This window comes from Mugil cephalus, chromosome 10 (assembly GCF_022458985.1).
Source record: "Mugil cephalus isolate CIBA_MC_2020 chromosome 10, CIBA_Mcephalus_1.1, whole genome shotgun sequence".
Taxonomy (NCBI): domain Eukaryota; kingdom Metazoa; phylum Chordata; class Actinopteri; order Mugiliformes; family Mugilidae; genus Mugil; species Mugil cephalus.
Window position 1 is genome coordinate 22,009,566 of NC_061779.1, and position 20,158 is coordinate 22,029,723.

General features: G+C 38.9%; 1 protein-coding gene across 1 annotated transcript in view; it reads left to right on the top strand.

The window, feature by feature from the left end:
- The window catches only part of map1ab (microtubule-associated protein 1Ab), a 64,489-nt gene that overhangs the window by 3,777 nt on the left and 40,554 nt on the right, over nucleotides 1-20,158 (top strand). Inside the window, exon 2 of the mRNA XM_047595351.1 lies at nucleotides 2,654-2,755. Coding sequence (XP_047451307.1) covers nucleotides 2,654-2,755 — 102 coding nt within the window. The remainder of the gene's footprint in view (nucleotides 1-2,653; nucleotides 2,756-20,158) is intronic.

Sequence of the window (20,158 nt, forward strand, 5' to 3'; positions counted from 1 at the left end):
CCTTGTTTCTCTCAGAGGAAAAGTTATTGTCAGGTATATAACTGCAGATTAATTTTTTGCTGACTGACTAATTATATCAGCTCTGCAGTATTGTTGTGTGTACACAAAGCTTAAGCACTTAGCGAAGCAGACTGAAACTTGACATGTATGCACAGCCACTGATGATTATGAGTTCAGAGACTGATTACTGATTACCTTCATGAAAGGCAGATTCACAAGGGCTTCTATTACTCATAATTTGCCCTGTTGCTCTAAAAGAAGAGTACAATAAAAGGACAAAAAACATGACTCTCGGAGGTTATTGTTATTTTAATGCATGTTGTAGTACTGAAAAAGACATTAGCCAGTGAATGCTACAGTGACACAGCGTATCTGTGAACAGACTGCAGTGATGGAACATTTTCTCCTCAGTTAAGGCCCATACAGAGTTTTTTTTTTTGACTGCGAAAGAGGAGATTTCAGAGCAGGGGCATGGATTTGGAAAAAAATTTGAATAATCTGTTTTTTTTTTTTGGTCTCGCTGAAGGAATTCACAAGCGGATAAGATGAGAGAGAGGTGCGTGCATTGGTTTCTGTCCTTCTGGATGAGATCTGACACAAGTTCCCTCTGAAGTTTGACTCATTGCAGCTCAGTAGAATCTGATAAAATTGTTTAGTATGTGTGTGTTGTGTGTGTGTGGGTGTGTGAGAGAGGGAGAGAGAGTATGTGAGACGCTGTTCAATTCATTAATGAATCATCTCTACTGATTCAGAATACTCCAGTTAGCATAATTTACCATGAAGTGCTGATTTTTATCTTGCTTTCACTACAGTTGATGTAACTTAATTGAGACAGAATAACAAGTTCAAGTAATTTATAATCATCTAGCTACTCATTGCTAGTCTAATACCAATGCTACTAATAATAATATATTATCATTTAAAATGTGTCTCCTATCCTCTGGTTTGCACATATTAATAACATATAATGCTTGTAATGGAAAGGATTGAAGCAGTTAATTAGATTTGATATTTTACTCAAAGCTAATTCATACTTTTACTTCAGTGGTGGCTGCAGTAAGGTCGAAATGTTTGAATACCCTCAGTTTTTGCTCACTATATAATGGAATAGAGTTTACGTCAAACTTACACTAAAAACTGTGTGTGTACTCTCAATAAACCATGGTAGCAAAGACAAACACATGTTTTCAGAAAACAAAAATAACTCATTTTGCAAAAGTGTTTAGACAAGTAATTGAGTCCTTGAAACCACTGAAACCCTTTTGGCAGCTGTTACAGTTTGGAGTGTTTTTGCTTCAGCACTTCACCGTTTCCATCTAGAAATCTAACTACATGCCCTGGCCATGAAAGTGGCTACTGCATTCACCCTCTTTCTGCCTCCTACACGGCATCTACTCAAACTTATTTTCCGCGTTGCAGTGATTTCAGTGACAGTAACTGTTGATCGACATTTATTGAACTCAGTTTCATCATGAGCCAGTCCGTACCAGTCACCAATGTTTGAAGCACACAGAGAATCTCACCACAGCTGGCTAACCACTGACTAGCAATTTTGTGGCACAATTACAGAACAATCCTCTGTGACACAAAGTTGCGCAAGTATTAATCTTTACGATGCTATTGGCTTTTGCATAGGCTACCATGTAGGCTTGGCATAATCCAAGCTTAGGTCTTAAGTACAGGCTTTTCAAATGTGCAGTTTGTCTGTTCTTGCTGGCAGACCAGGCCACTTCATCGTATCACAGATCTTCTCTTGAGTTTACACCAATCAGGCAAAACATTATTACCACCTAACTAATGTTGTGTACCCTTCAAAACAGCTGTGACTCATCAGATAATGGACATGGTCCTCCTGAGGGTGTCCTGTGGTGTCTGGTAACAGGATGTCGTTAGTGGGGGCCTTTGGGTGCTATGGGTTGAGGGGAGGGGCCTCTGTGGATCATCCCACGGATACTTGATCATTTTGGGATCTAGTGAATTTGGAGGCCAGGTCAACACCTTGTGTTGTTCTTCATGTTTTTTGAGCTTCCTAAACTGTTTTTGTGTGTGTGTCGTAGGGGTACCTGGTCTGGTCTAGATGCCAAGTCCAAAAATTTCCCACAAGAACACTGAATTGTCACAAGGTGGTCAATGTTACTTACTTCACCTGTCAGTGGTCATAATGTCATGCCTGATCAGTGTAATTGAGCATTTGTCTTCGGCAGTTGGACTTGCCCCAGAGCCACTCCAGTGATGTGTCCATTGTGGTGTTTGAAGGTTCCTTGTCATAATGTGAAACTTGTCAAAACAAAATGTGGTAAAATAGGAGGAAAACTAATATTTAACATACTTGATTTGAGAAAAGCATGTAGTGCTCTCAGTCTCATGACATCTTGGATGTGAAGTGCTCTCTGACCTTCCCTGCAGCGCACAGAGTTTAGAAGCAGAGTTGAGGGGAGAAGGTGGGAAGCGAGCAGCAACATCTGTTAGAAGGTTACCTTAAGCTCCCACAAAAACAGGCTGAAGAAAATTACTCACACAATAACTCGCTTGCTATATATACTTCAGAAACTAGCCCAGGAAGGTTTGCTTTATTTATCTAGTATCTGTCCTTCACTGCTTCATGTTGTTGTCCTCAAGTGAAATTTCTCTTCTTTCTCTTCTTCCCTGGCAGGTATTCGATCCTGGGACGTTGACCTCAAGTGTTGCGACCTTGATCAGCAGTTGCAGCTGTTTATAACTCGTCACTCTGCCCACTTCTCCTCCGAGGTCAGAGGTCAGTGTCAGCTTGAAACCTCAACCCTCCAGGTTTGAACCCACAAAGTGCAACATTTAGCTAAAAGCTCGTCCACAGTGTAGTGTTGGTTAGAGTTTCTGACCTGTTTACTTACCAGTTCAGTTCTAATAATTCTGAGTAGGTTTTATTTATTTAGCATCAGACAGGATCTGAATTGTCTCAAGATGCTTTACAAAACCAGATCCTGAATAGAGTAAGCTCTGCGGGGGACTTGGCAATGACTCCCATTTAACAGGAGGAAACCTTGAGCAGGACCTAGCGCATACAGGGGGAGCCATCTGCTTGAGGTCGGCCAGATAGAGAGAGAAAAGGAGAGAATCAGAGAGAGAATTAGATGCACTGAAATAAATTTAATTTCCCTGCAGGTTAATTACGAGAAAAATAAACAACAGACAACCCCTTTTTGTGTGTTTGAGTGTTAAGTCTGCACGCTTGATTTAGAAAAATATAAAAATGAATGTTATTTTTAGAATGATTAAGGGTGGGGCATGTCAAAGTGATTATTTTAGCATCACTACGTTATTACTAGAATTTTAAAATCACTTTACACATAACGACATAATGAGAAACTCCTTTATCCTCCTTTATTAATTTTTTTTTCTTTTTATGTCCTGTTTGACTCCTTTATTAAAACATCACATCAATCCTTTTTTGCTTTAGATAATCGACTCATTGGTTTAGAGGAAATTTAATCCATCTGCACTGCATCAAAGCTGAGCTGTGTGTATAATCACCATGGCGACTCACAGGGAGCCGTGGACGTGCGACACTAGGTCTGTCTGTGTCTATGTGATGTCCTGATTTAGGGATCAGAGCCCAGGTTGAACATGAAATAGGTGCTGAATGGGGCATTATTTCCATGCCAGGTAATGATGGCCTGATGATCAAGCAAATCCACACACATATGGGATTCAGACAAGCACAGGACAGATTATAACTGCACTGGTGGCAACTGTTAAGCGAGAGCTGGAGTCAGCACAAAATGACACAGCATTTTTCAACACAATTGTTAAATGAAGCAAATGCCTTCCGAAAAAGTCGAGGAATTCCTGTGAAACAGTAAATATTATTAGCATCCTTCATCCCATCTGTTACCCAGCCTGTCTTTATGAGTTATTTTTATACAGAAACGCTCCTCCACTACTTTGATACAGTATGAGTCACTTTTTTTTTTATTGTTTACAACAGTCTTTGTTAATTCAACTGCTTTTGAAATGATAGTAAAGTCCCTCACATTAGGACATCAACACTGGAACTTTTTACCTCAGTTGATTACATTAAATAGCTCTTGGTTGGTTGTATTCATAAGGCAGTGTATGGATTTCTAAACAGTATATCACTGGTGTGATTTCTAAAGGCAGTGTAATGTAAAGCAGCGTCTAGTGTGGTATAGTGTCTGACTCCATGTGCTGTTAAGTGTCACTGACATTGAGCATCATACCTTCAAGTGAGGAAGCGATGGTGACTCATGTGTCTGTTGACTTTGGCTGCATGTGTCTGGGAGTTCTCAGGTTTGGCTTGATTAAAACAAACTCGTAAAGTAATTACTTTGGCAGTGGCTGAGAACCACCCTGTTAAGAAGGGCTTTGTCTGTCTTTTGTCTTGATCCAATCAAACTCTGTTGTGGTTCGACTTAAGTACTGAAGTACTCCAGGTTATGATTATTATCTAAAACAACTGTAAGGGGACGTTTTTGAATTTGACTGAAATGTGCTAACTGCAACCTGTAAGAAGTATCTGCTTTAATGTCCCAATGACACATTTGCCCACTTGTATGAGCCCACAGCCTCACACACATTCACACACACCAGGAGCAACTAATGCTTCAGTGTCTTGCACCAGGGCACTTAAACACGTGGACAGTGTACTGGGGATAGAACCACTAACCCTCTGGGTCATTGACAACCTGCTGAACTTACTGAACAAGAGCTGCCACATTATTCCAAAATTTGGAAGGGCAGAATACTTAAGGTTCTTTTTGGTTCTTTAGGAGTACTCAAGGTTGTTTTTGAGTTCTCAGCTGGGAAAAATACCACCATGAGCCCAAAGAGTGCATTTAACCCAGCACACAGCTGTTGTCTTGAGCTTTCTATAGGTTCTGTTGCAAAAGGGTGTGACCTTATCTACAGTATGCTCTTAGTTTTGCATGTTTTGGTTTAATTATAAAAACCACAATGTGAAAGCTTAGTGATTTGAGACTTTTGTAAAATCATTTTGTGTGTTGGTCTTGACCAAGAGAACCAAACCACAACTGTGAATACACGTCAGTGGTGTGAAACCTACCCTACCATGTACTGTCTTCCCTCAGATCCTTATAGTTCACATCCATTAAGTGCCATTACACTTTAGTCACTAGAAGTTTTACATTGTGTATTCACATTGATGCGTCTTTGTTGCCCAGCCCAATTACACTGTGCTTTTTATGCCTTATAATACAGATACCGATTTAGGCTTTAGCTTGTGTTCTCCTGCTCTGTCTCCTCACACTTTGAGTGACAAAGTTACAAAGGGCCCATTATCACCAGTAATCTGAACAACTATGGTACAATACGCTAAGGAAGGGTAGAATAGAGTCCTTCTTTTCACGCATCATAGCACACATCGAACAAAGCCATCTTCAGTGTCAACCTGTGCAATCGTCACTTTCTAATGTAGCGCATCAAAGATCATGTTTGTTTTACATTATTTAAAGGATGAGTGAACGTAGCTCACCGTTGCCATAACCTTGTCATTTCATCTTGTGGTGGTGATAGCGATGGATTTCATCTCCTGATGTACAGCATTATTTTAGGTCTAAATATTTCAAGCCTTTATGCATAATAGGAACCCTTTGTTATTTCCGCATTCAGTGTTTGTTCCCAGACTGAATTGCTTTATATCTCTTTGTGTGTGTGTGTGTGTGGTAGCTGAGGCCAGAGGACCAAGAATAGATTCTGGGAGTATTGATTACCCCTAATCATACCCCCCACCTCCATCAGCATAGCACACAAGGCAAATCAATAGCACTTCAATGGAGAGCAATCCAATGGCTGCAGTGCAGAAATAGATAAGGGGATTGCATTGCTTTGGCTTGACGGAAAAAGTTCCATGTGGGAAAATGGCAGCACAATTCCTCTATCCCCTCAGCTGATTTTTGAAATGTGGGTGATGAGGTGAGGGAGAGTTGATAAGATCTGCTTTCTCTCCTAAGAGAGGCAAAGGTTAATTCTTGAATTTTGAATCTATGTTTTATTTATTGCATATTTTAGAGAAAATTCAAAAAGTAATTACCAAAGCATGGTATGCTCATTTTGAAGGAAAAAAATAACCATTTCCTGTACTTCAGGCAATAATAGAGAAATTTAATCTAATGTTATTTTTTATAATGCCAACCAAAGCCTTTAGCTCTCTACAGACAGTTTTAATACTGTCCAAATTACCTCTTTGTGCTGCCAGCTCTTTTGAAACACTAATTTTCTATTGGCAGCAAAGCTCTTGGGAGTTAAACTGCTGTGAAGGAACATTTATCTGATATCTCTTTCATAGCTTGTCCTTGATTCTTCCCTTTTCAGTCATTGATGTATTGTTTTCTCCAAGGGTCAGTTGTCAGTTAATTAACAGTTTCCAATTTATTATCAGTGCCTTAAACACCAAGCCTGAACATCCCAGCAATACCACTAATAAAACCTTCTGCAGGGTTCCTAAAATACTGAACCACAACCAAACATGTGTTTATCTTCAGATGAGATGTGTAGTCTCTTTGTGGCATTGCTACCCAAATTCACAACTAACAAGCCAGGGGCAGAATACAACATATCTAATCATCTTTTTTTTTTTTTTTTTTTTTTTTTATTCAACTCAACATGCTGTTCAGACCTAGTTTCATTGTGTTTTCAAATTTCACAGTACACTGATTTTTCATAAACGTTTCCAAGGCCTTGTGTACTTGTGTAAAATGAGAAGCTTGCTTTCTTTTCATCTGCTATTTGGGAAGCACAATGGCACATTACAACAATATTGATATGCTGTGAGGCATCAATGGGACTTGCTTTGAGCAATAACAAACACGTTTCATCTCACCTTGGACGTGTGTTTTAAAAACAGAAACCAGCTGTAAGTGGCTGATTGAGAGTCTGACGGTAGAGAGATGAGAATCTGTTCCTGTGTCACGCTGTTCTGTTGTTTACAGACTTTCATAGCTCATTTAATGAAAAACATTTCTCTACGTAGTGTTAGTTAGTTGGCAGCATTCATACACTCTACTTAATTACATCATCAGCAATCATCAACAACTTTGCAAGAAGAACATTATGGTTCACTGTGTCAAATGCTTTTTTCAGATCCGGAAAACAACTCCTACAGCACTCCCACTTTTTTTCTGAAGCCAAATTGCATGGGATGATGTGCTGGTAATATGAAAACTGTGACTAGATACTTTATGGAACCCAGATTGTAATTATAGCATTGTCTGCACTGTATGGCCTCGATAGGTTTAAAGGGGATTAAATGGATGGAATCCTGCCTCACTATGAGAAGACCAGAGTAGGGAATAAGCTGTCATCACTGCTCTGTTGGTGTCCCGCAAGGCTCAATTTTAGGCCCTTTACTATTTACTATATATGTGAATGACTTGCCACTTGTATGTCCTGAAGTTGATAAACAAATGTACGCGGATGACACAGTTATTCTTACACACGGAAGAGACAGATGTGATGTGGAAGCCAAATTAACAGCAGCAATGGCCAAAGTTTCCGCTTGGCTTTCAGGGTCTTGCCTGACACTAAACATCAGTGAAAGCGCATACATGTACTTTTACATAAGAAAAAAATAGAAACCAGCCAGACATCCCTGTTAAGTGGAAAAGATCCAGACTGTGTCACATTTTCATTGTATTGGAATTACTGTCGACTCACAGTTGTCCTTTAAGAAACACATGAAGCAGGAGTGTAATTCTGTCAAATTCAACCTAAGAAATTTTAGATACATTCAAAATCCTCTTCCCTTAGACCCAGCTAAACTAGATATGCACTGAATAATTTTTTTCACACATTACGTACTGCATCACAAGCTGAGAAAATTACACTTCTTCAACTACAAACGTTCTATAAACAAACTTTCAAGGCACTAGACAAAAAGCCATCCAGTTATCATCATGGTAGCGTCATTCAAAGGCATAAACTCTTGAGTCTTGTGTGTCTTGCTGATACTAGTCTAGTGTACAGGGTAATTAATGACTTCATATCACTGCATCCAGTCAATAGGACAACTAGGATGACCAGCCAAGGTGAATGCCTAGTACAGCACAGATCTACTGAGTTTGACAGGTCAGCCACTAATTACTGGAGCTCAGTACCAGGCAAAATTAGAGAGATCACCACCTTTATGACTTTAAATCCAAGATTAAATCATGGCTAAAATCAACCCGATCGTGCACCCATAAATCATAAACTGTCAAACACTGGCTCATAATTCACTGGTCCCTAATCTTGTTGTTAATGTTGTGTTTTAACGTTGTGATTTTATTGCTGCTGTTGTGTCTCAATAGTGTGAAACTCCCTTGTTGGTGTTGTTGTTGTCTGAAGATGTTGTTTTGTAACAATGTTTTCATTTTATTTTATTTTTGTTTTATACTATAGTGATAGATATCTGTCTTAACACTACATGTTTTCTGTTCCTCCTCAGAGACTTCAGATGAAAATTAGCTAGTAGCTAATTCTGGTATGACTGAGAGCTGTGCACTGTCCCTGTTAAATAAACAACAAATAAAAATAATTCTTAGGTGTATTTTATGCAACTGACTTCTGATTTCATACATACAGTGTTATCTGACCATGATACTAACTCATTAACTTACCAACTTTCATCCTTCCTCTGTTTGGTTGTTATAACACAACTGACAGTAAATATAAGGATTAGATCTAAATATAAGGATAAGATCTAAATTTATACCCCAGAGTTTCCATGGTGATCAGTTTTCATTTAATGGGTACATTCAGCAGGAGTGCGATGACACTGCTGCACTGTTGGAGCCTTACAGTAAAACACACAGTCATTCCTCTTGCAACGCTGCTCAAGTTCACTTTCTGCAGAAAAAAATAAAACAGCAATTAACTTTAACGTTATTGGCCAATATTTGTTTCACAGTGTGCTTTATTAATATATTGACATTGACATGACAGTTGAGTGAAGATAGCTATGTCACTGTGTTTATGCCATAGTTTCATGAGCATCCCTTCATAATATGTATTACACAGCAGCCCCTAGTGTAGAAACAGTGTAATGCAGCGATGACTTTTTATTTTTGCAGTCTCTCTGCACTCTGCTACCCCTTGAGCATAAATTGAAACACACACATATAGTTGACAAATCTGTCAGTGCTTAGATCACACACTCCATATGAAACGATACATGTTCTAAAACTGAACACATACACACGCAGGCTGCTTCCACAAATACTGTGAAGTGAGCTGGGTTAGACAGGCCACGGATTAGTGTCAGCGATTTACTCTGACTAAGCCTCCCACACTGAACTCACTGAAGTGTGTGTGTTCATTTACCATGTGTTTGTGTAGTTACCTATTTGACCAAATTACCTGTGCACATGTTGTGCTCTGTGAAGTTCTCACTTCTCAGAAATGGCTCTCGGCCATAGAAAATCCAGTGTCTCTGCTCGACCCTCTGATTCAGTTTAGAATGTTTTTAAATGCTCTTTTTTACTTCATTCGTAGATTACATTTTGACTCTATGTTCCTGCACTTCCTAGTAATCATTAGCATGTTATTATTGCTTATTTATTTCCCTCAAAGCTTTTTCTTTTACTGCAGCTGCCAACCTATAGGTACGATGCATGTCACATAAAATGTGCGTCCCCCAGAGTCTAAGTATATTTACACATACAAAGAAATGAAGACATGTCAGTTTTAATAGATGACTAAAACACTTTAGAGCCAGCCTTTGACAACACTTTAAGATCTGGTCAACCATCAATAATGCACATGGCACTAGTAGCCTCTTAATGAAGGAATGATTAAAAAAGAATTTTAACCATACAGAACAAAGTACTGGGCATGCCTGTTGGTTAATAGGAAATGGGCTTCAATGTCCCACAGGTCCAGAGATCCTTTGAAGTGAGATGTGAAACATCACATCCTTCTGTCTCTCTTGATCTTGTTGTGGGAGATGTGGGTGGAGAGAAAGGGAAAAAATAAAAGAATCAGTGGGAATAAACTCAATGTAACCATTACTTGTGGATCCTCCCTCCTACACACACGCACACACATGCACACACACACATGCAGGTTTAGCCCAGTAAGATGGCTTAGTTGAGCAGGCAGCCCATGAAAGACTATATACTTGCTTAAGAGGCCTCTAAAATGATGTGCAGTTATATAATACTTCTGCCCATTCATGAAGGTGGTCACACTGCTGAGATCTGACTTTCTCCTGTCACCTTGTTCTATCTTAACACGACCTCTAAAAGCAAAATACATATGCACACAAGTGCAAATCTATGTAGGTCTTTGTTAAAGTCCTTCATGAATTCTTATTTGTGTTTGTGTCCCTGTGGTGCACGCTCACTGTCATTGCCTGCATGGGAAGGACCTTGCATGTCAAAGATGAAAGGTTAAAGAGATCTTTGAGCCCTATATCGATATATTGAGGGCAGTGGGTGGTGGAGGATGGGCAGGATGTGCTGAAGGCCAAAAGGAGGACCTGCTGTGTTTTTGTGTTGTTTCCTGGTTATATGCAGTTAAAGTAGAACTGTTTTTTATGTTGAGAAATTGTGATCGACTCTCCTGCATTTTCAGAGGCTGTAGTTTGGTAGTGCACCTTGAGCTAAACGCTAGCATTACATTTCCTGCTAATTCCGTGCTCATTTTTACTGATTAGCAATAAATGCTGAGTACAGCAGAGGCTGATGGTCATCATTAGTTATTTTGGTCATAAATCAAGTGAATGAATATTACCTGATACCTTCACTTGACCATAAATTAGGGGTAAGTTAAGAATTTGTCCTAAGTGGGATTCATTTGAATGTCTGAATTTATGATATATGTATCCAAAACCGTTGTTGTTGAAGCTTTTAACTCCAAACCACAAATATGAATCCATGATTGGATTGGCATCGTTACAACTCTTGGAATAATCAGAGTCAGAAAAAAAAATTATATATCCCTGAGGGGCAATTAAGAGGGCAAAGAGTGGTACATAAAAATAATGAGCCAGAGAATAAAAACCAAAAGTGGGTGGGCATAAGCAACATATTGTGTGCAATGGCAGGCCTGCTGCCAGTAACACAAGAGTGAGATGAATGGTGGTATATATGAAATAATATAAAAAAAATATGTAAAATGTAGAAAATGTAAAATAGCAGATTGGGTAAATAATAATAATAAATAAATAATGTGAAGCATGGATTAAATTAAGAGTGACATTGTAATATTGCACATGAGAACATTGTGATATTGCACATGAATATTGAAGAACATGTAGTGTAGTCATGCCCACTAAAATACATACATGAACCTACAATGAAAAAGGTGTTTTTAGTGAACTGCAGCAAATGTCCTGTTTAATTACATTGCAGTTGTTTCACTGTCGCTAGTCATAATGTTCTGGATCAATATTGGACCTATTACAAACATTTAGTCCCTGTTGATAATTCAAACCAAAAGGATGTGAAAATAGGGCCAAGGTTGAAAATATACTGGAACTATCCTTTAAACGTCTTTACGAACAATCCAGGATGTTGGTTGCCAATACAGCCGTCTCTATAGCTATGACACTGTCTAAAAATATATTTGTTTGTTCATAACCATTCCCTTTGTTGTTTCCTCCATGAGTTTTCTCCACAAGTCCACATTAAGCTGCTGCGTTCATGAATTTGCACAACTGCTATGGTTTGTATTTGTATTATGGCCTTTATTTATATAGTGCTTTTTCTGCCTATAGTACTCAGAGACAGTGGCCCATGTACCTGTTCATCCACACAAGCCCACACAAAAATCATCAGTCCAGCACAGTCCTGCATTAAAGGAAGATTATACTAACCATTTTATCTTGAAACTATGCTGGGCTTGATGTCTTTTAGTCTGCAATATGTTGGACAAAATAAAATAAAAACAAATCAATGATAATACTCAATCTTTTCTAAAACCAAAAAGTCATGTCATGTATTTGATTTTTAAAATATATGGTAGTTGATCAAATGTATTTCACTTTTTCTCTGGTTTATCACTCACTGACTACTTATTCAAAACAATCTCCCATACTTTTTACTGGATGATGCTGACCGTCTGCTCTCACGTAAACTCTTCTGAAGAGTGAAAGGATCTCACTTCCTGCTGTGTCATATCCCCTCTTTGAAATCCTCCCCTACTTGCTGCAGTATGTTATTATCCGAAAGTGTAGAAGACCCCTTCCACCTCCTCTTGAAGAGCTTTTGTACCTTTTTTTCCCACTTAATCTTTGTAAGTTTAAATTGATATTTTTACACCTAAAACCTGAGCAGTCTACTTTGCACTTTTGAAAGTGAAAGGTAAAGTCTTATAAATGCAGCAGCTCCAATCAAACCAAATGTTCACCCTCCTCGACTGAGGCCTCACAGCTTTCATCATCGTCTTACTGCTGCTGAAGAGGTGCAGTGACTTAAAGATGACCTTTAGCTGCAGACTCTCATTCCCATCTATCCCTAACTTCTCACCACCCTTTAGCTCTCATTATTTATTTTATGTGTATGGTGAAGATTGTTCTCCAGTTACACCGGAAATTTAGCTCTCCACCCACGATTTTTATGTCTCTACACAGACAGTGGAATATCCTTGAGGGAATTGTGTGAGGGGGTGAGGCAAGGAAAAGATGATCTGGATGGGTCTGAGCTAGGGCCCAATGCTTTCACTCACGACTCAAAAAGCAGCAGCATTGTATTAGGAACACACCTCAATATAATGCAGCCATCCTTTCCATTTGTTCAACTTTGCTGATGACAGGATGTCTCAAGCAAGTGTAAAATGAGGAGGTTGTAACCCATACATTTCCTGAATGGAGGCAGTCATACAACGTGGCCATACCCTTTTTATGGTTGTTTTTGAAAATTCACCTTTTGGATAGTTTTTGTCAACTCTAGATATCAAAACTGTTTTTGTGGTAGGCTCTAAACATGTTTATTTCTGCTGTAAACGACATTTTAACATGAAGTACTATGAGATTAACTCAGCTTTTTAAGACAGCCTCAAGTGGCCATTTGAGGAACTGCAGTTTCTGACTCATACACACAGGTTTAATTTTTCATCCCTGGAGCTTTACATTAATATTTTCACTGTGACTTGTGAGTTTTCTCATTGACTCAGAAGCTCTAAAATCTAATTGTGAAAGATAATTATTATTATTTTTATTGTGAAACATATACCCAATTTTCTTCTCTAACCTGTGATGTACAAATTTCTGAAGCCACACAGTGAAAGTGCAGAACAAACATTTCTTCGATAACTTAACTGTTTCTCACGTTTATGGCACCATTGTTCTTTCTTATTCCCATCGCCAATTGCCTTCTGCCTCTAAAATATTACTTCCTGTGTCAATTTTTGTCTTCGTCTTCTATATAAGATGCCGGGAAGGAGACATTTTCATCACTGTTGAGCTATGCCAGACTGCTGTGAAGGAATCGATTGAGCACAGTGGCAGCGCAAAATTATGGTCATGAAGCTCAAAGCTCTTTTCCCTAGTGCCAGGATACTGTGTCGGCTTCTCGTTTCCACTGCTTTCTTCGCGATGTTTCGAAACCCCTGAAGTGAGATTTCTCTCTCCTTAGTGTTTTTCCTGCAACTACGTTTGCACAAAAATTATATGGCAGCAATTAGTCAAATAAAAATCGAAAACACTCTTCAGACTCACTTTCCAGATTTGATGAGGTTGCTGTTTTTATTTAGCTCCAAACGGCTTCTTATACAATGCGCTGAGATCCCCAGTGAGCTCAGCGTCACAACTAAATGGTTTCCAATATTAGTTCCTATCAGTCTGTTGTTAATTTAATAGGTAGTTTTTTGTTTTCAACTATATTGGAAACTACATTACAAATGAATAGGTAGCTTTGTTTTTTTTACTATACCTTGAACTACATTACAAAATGACATAGAGTATACAGTACATTATTTATCTAATTCATTAAAAGATCTGGATAATTTTTATAATGAGTTAAGGATTTCTGTCCTTTCTGAAGCAAAGATATTTTCATTCATTCTACTAAGAATTAATTAACCAATATTAGAATTAATCATTTGTTCGTTCATACTGCAGTTACTGTGTTGGGAACTGATTATTTTCAGGTAAAAATCAGTCAGGCCAATCAAATAGTTTGGATGGGTTTATGTGATGATTAATGGATGGACTTGAATTTGTTTATAACAAAATGGTTTAATTGGGTGTAGGATTATGAACATTTATTTATTCATTACTTTTTTTTTTTGTATCAGTTGAAATCCAAATGTCGTGTTGTCATACCCATATTCTGATAGCAACTACGTTTGGCTAAACCAGGCTAATAAAATCATCTACACATTAAGCAGCCAGTTAGCTTAGCTTAGCACCAGAACTGCAAATTCAGATTCATCAACTATGAATTTTTAGTTTTAGATGATGATATTTAATGGAAACTTTCAATAGGTACAATAATAATTTCTGCAGGAAAAGCTCTGTGGAAACATTTCCCTTTAGCTAATATAACATTAATTAATGTATAATAATAGCAATAATAATACCAATAATATAAAATGAAGCATGTGTTACAACCCCAATTTAAACTGTATTAAAGAAACAAGTTAGAGTTAAATAAAGACATGGAACTAAACAAATAAATCACTGCTGGTTCATGTCCATTTATGAGGCCGAATGCTGTTTATTTGTTACTTTGCCAATGAAACTAACAAATAAAAGTATGCTGCATGAGCATATTATTTAGTTTAGGATTACCACCAGCGTGAGAGCTTACTCACGTGGTTGTGGATTTCACCAGCGTCCCTGTGTCACTGGCTGTTACAGCACTCATTCAATTTTGCTGTGTAACAGTGTCCTGACCCTCAGTGTGACACAGCACTTCTGTTCTCTCACCTTGTCGCAGCAGGAGGAAGGTTGTGTGTGGACTCACTTCTGGGACGCTTTAACCTTCCTAAAGAGCCCTGCTGACTACATGCGCACATTTCCTCTTTATCATACAAACAAGTACTGTATGTTCACTCATACACTCATGGCTCAGTCTGCTCCTAGATTACAGTCAGTGCCAGCTACGTATATAGGAGGCTGCTGAGAAGCTGTCGGTTTTCATTGCTCTGGCCCTGAGCTGAACTGGTGTGGCAAGGCTGTGTGCGCTTAGTCGGCTCTTTTCCTTCTGCCTCTCTGCACATCGTCTTGTCTCCTGCTTTCTAGTAAAACACTCCCCAGTGCCCGGAGGCGGTGAGTTGGGTAAAGAGTTTGCGAGTGCTGCTGACTTCTGTTGGTTAGGGTAACATAAAAAATGTATGTTTGTTTCTTGTATTCGTGTAGTTGGCAAGTACTGCACAACTGACTGTTCATTCAGATTAGTTCCCATGTGAACACTAAATGCTGAAACTAAATACCACTGGTAGGGGTAGTTAAGCCACATTTGTACTTATTGTTTATGAAAGTGAGATGTAAGGGTTATCCATTATTGCTGAACTAAAAATGTCGCTCATTTTTTATCTAAACTGCAGGTGAATTGATGTAACTTGATTGGATGAGCATGAAAGCTAAGAGATCACAGAATATGAGTGGCTGCACTAAAAAATAACACAACTCCCAATTATATCGTGTAAGTAAGGAAGTCTACAGAATTAAGTTTAATTTTGTTACATTTGCCACAGCTTTCCATTCTGTACAAAGATGAGAAAACATCCAGCAGTGCAGCAACAAAATCCTATTCCTTTAGTCATTGATGGTTCTGAATTGCTACGCCTCTGCAACCACACATGAAGCTCATGGGTATTGTAGTGTTTAGAGCAATCTGACATACTAAACTAGATAAAAAAAAAATTAATTAATTAATTAATTAATTAATTTTAATTCTTAAAAAAAGAAACAAAACAACACTAATAAATAGTATTTGTGGCTATAAATTGAATTGTGCTGATAAAAACTGACACAAGAGCCTCAGGTCAACTGTGTTTCTTCTGATTAATAGATGCATTAAAGTTCTTCTGTATAGTAGCTTCACAAACATGCTGTGGTAGTTAGCGTTTCACTGACAAGCCAGAATGGATCATATGGATCCTTTTGTTGTGATATTAATCACTTTAGGTGAGTGTTACCTTCCATTTACCTTGATTTTTACCTTTGAAACTGTGTTACCCAGGCCCTTACTGCATGCTAAATGGACTGGAGTGAACCTGCGTTTATGCTAATGCTAATCCAACAGTGCTGAAAGTGCAGTGTCATCATGGACTGCTCTCCTGTAATCTCTCTGAGATGGTTCAGCCACTAGCCTGACCCTTAACCATGTGGACACAAATGAGTATGCATATCTGTGACAGAGTTGAATTGGATGTATGCTATTTGCCAGAAACAATATTTCATGACCCACCCAAACTAGAGCGTGACAGACGACATCTGAAAGATCTTTTTCAGGTAAAACATATTCAAAATCCGCTTTACCTTTTTATGAATGTATGGGCTAATAATCAATGACAAAGTGTTGAATTGTCTGTGTATGTGTTGTGGGTAAGGTTACTTTAGTATTTTTGTTAATGATCTAACTTTTGATCTGTGTTATACTTTAACGATCCACAAGGGAAACTGCTTGGTCATAGTAGCTTAGTTGCACATAAAAACACTCTTGTGGACCATAAGTCAAAAGAAAGATAAAATAAAACAGCATGAACAAAAAAATTACAAAATTAGCATACAACAAATGTATGTAAGAAATCGGACATTTGTACATTTAACGTCAACAGTTATCTGTTGCAGAAAGGGGAGTTGTTGTACAGCTCGATAGAGAATGGTAGGGAAGAAATTCTGTAGCGTTCACTGTGGGAGTGGAGGTGAATCAGTAATTCTCATTCTCTGCTGGAGAATGAGCTCCTCTGCCCCTCAAGTGCCTGGTGTAGTGGATGAGATGGATTTTCCATGATGGAGAGCAGTTTGTCCAGTGTCCTCCTGTCCCTGACTGACACAAACGTCGTACTCACTGCCAATGACGTATCCACCCTTTCAGATCAATTTGTTGATCCTACTGATGTGTTTTTGCTGGTACAACACCCCAACAAACCACAGCAAAGTACAGGGCACTCATAACCAAAGACTTGTAGAAAGTACTGGTATGGTGTATTGCCCCAGCTACAGCAGCTACAGCATCTATGACAGATTTTGAATGACTCCCTCCATCCCTTTAAAAAGCCTCTAGATTGCTGATATGCAGCTCCATGGATCATCCAGCTTTTACTTTGTAACTCCCTGACATTTAATTTATTTGTAATGTTATTGTAACAAGAGGAAAACATTTCTTCATATGGAACTCATTTGGGCTTCAAGCATTCATGGACTAATTTTGCTCATTGTTTGAATGCAACCCATTCATCACTAATGCAAATAGTAGAGCAGGTGGACTTCACCTGAATGAGAGAGGCTGAAGGAAACAGAGAGAGAGAGACTAACAGAGGGTGAGAGGGAGAGAGAGAGAGAGACAGAGTGGGTGAGAGGGAGGGAGACATCCAAAGTGGCTCGTTGCGTCATACATTATTGAGGCTGCTGTTGAATTATGCAAAGTTTTGATATCGATCCCAGGGCTTGCCATCACTGCAGTCTGAAGGAGTGAGAGAAAGTGAGTGAGGGAGAAGAGGAGAGGGGAGATATGTGAGAAAATAAGAGATTGGGAAAATAAAAGAGGGAGAGGTGTAAACTAGCAAAGGAACATCTGAGAGACAAGTGCTATGAGTTGAATAAAAAAGGCAGAAAGAAATTAGTGAAAACCCCATTAAACACCAAGTAAGAGCAAGAAATGAAGACGCTTAGATGCCCATATCATTGGTGACATCAGGATGACAACAGTCTGCATTCAGGAGTTAGTTTGGAAATTTGTTTTTCATGAATAAATATATTATTGAGCTGCCTCAGAAGTGAAACAAAGACGTTCCTTCAGAGGGAACAGAAAGAGAGAAAGGACATCATCCCTCCTGGGAACGGTGCTTTTGTGCTCCACACATCATGAAAAGGCCTGTCGCCAGGGTCAAACAATGTGCGGTGTTCATGAGGCATAGCATCAAACCACTGCAGTCCACCTGTAATATATTACATTCTCAGTGTTGTGATATAAACACTGAGGACAATTCAACACGAACCAGTGTTGATCCCAAACATGGAGTTGATCTCCGAGTGGCGTGGTTCAAATGGTTTTCCTGTTCAAAGGTCAAATGAGGCAGTGCAATCAGCAGGCAGTATCGATGTGCGTCCTCAAAAATGCCATCTGTCCTAATATGTTTTCCTCTCTGCATAATGATTGAGCAAATTAACGCCTCCAGGTGGGGCAGCCAGGCAGTGACAGGAGCCTCAGTATGACAAGGAGACAACTCTGTCACAGCAGGCTGGAAGTCTCCTATTTAAATACAAGAAACTCAGTAGACTTGTCTCACCGAGAGCAGGATCCATGGCCACTTAACAGTTTACTTACTTAAAGGTTTGATAAAAAATAAATGAAGATTTATCGTGTAATCCCTATATTTAATCATACGTGTTATCTCCTAGATAAGATACTGTAATGTTAGTTTGCTCCCACCCTAACTGAACTACTTCGTGTTTAGAATTATATGTCACAATATGAGTTAAAGTATGTTTAGACATCAGCAAGAATGTAGGGTTGACAGAGACTAAAATGTTATCTAATAATGCTAGATAGCAAATACAGTCTGTCTTAAGTATCTTGTGTCAATAAATGACTGTGACCATGAGTCTGTGGTCACAGCATGGGAAGCTGTGTACACAACTCTTGAACTCACAGCTATCCGGTTATGAATTACAGACGGCGTTCTTATGGATCGCTTACTCATGGTTAACACAACATGGTTGGAAGGCAACAAAACAGCTTCTGTGTAATCCCACAAATATATTGCTGAGGCAATTTCAGTTTCTGTGTTTCTGTGCAGAGTTGGTCACAGTTCTTTATGACATAGTTTAAGTCAACCAACAGTAAGAGGAGATGGAGTGATGTGTAGTCTACAACATCTATGGTGAGTTTGTGATGTCTGTTCTATGACTTCATCACAGTCTTGCTGACTTGCTGAACAAGTATCTAACAAAGTTTCCTGGTTGGAGAGCACTGAAAGTAAAGACCTCAGTCTGAAGGCAGATGTGTAATTACTCCCGCTGCCTCTTTGTGAGAGTGTTTGTGGGTAACGGTTAACCAAATGTAATAGCAAATGTGCCACACTAGCCGCATATGTGCCCAAAGGAAATCTTTTATTGAAATTACAATTCGATGTTTGATCAAATCTCTTAGTTTCTCTTGATTGACAATTTAGATAAGAGGATGGAGCATAATGGTTGATTCAGCACAGGCCCCACATCAATTGATTGGGCTCTGATCAGCTGATAGTATTTATTCTGGTAACAAAGGAGATAGATGGTATGTGTATGTGTGTGTGTGTTTGTTCAGGGGCTGTAACACTGTACCAGGGCAGCAGTTGGTGCTGTGTACTCATGTCACCAAAGGTGTGATTCTCATGGACAACTACCATTAAGTACTTAAATACACAGCATACAAGTGCACAGACTAACAAAACAAAGTCATTCATAATCCTCTTCTGTGGAGGGTAAACATTGGCAGCAAAATTTGTCTAATTAATTTTAAGCTATTCTTACTACAGTGAATGGTGGCGAGATAAAACATATTGCAGAAAGTGTGAGGGTGAAATAGCAGGCGGGCTGCTCTCGGTTGTCACACGACATGATTCTAATTCAGCAACCAAATATAAACCTATCAGTGGTGTGGGTGGACATTATTCACATAGCCTTGTGGTTAAGCCTGTTTAGGTCAGACTACAGCACTGTTGTTTGTGCATTTCAGTTTCACATTTAACTGCATGTTAAGCACATGCTGTATATGGATACACAAAAAAGACATCTCGTTCCCAAACCACGGGCATCAGTATGCAGCTGTAACAGCTCCTTCCCTTCTGAGCAGGCTTTCTACAAGATGGTGGAACCTGACTGCATTCAGTGAGTCTGGAAAAAGTGCACTGATGGGCAACAATGCCTGGTTTTGTAAGTCAGGAATAGCTCTACTGGTGGCAACAATATCTCTACTGGTGGCAATAATATCTCTACTGGAGGCAATAATATCTCCACTGGAGGCAATAATATCTCTACTGGAGGCAATAATATCTCTATTGGAGGCAATAATAT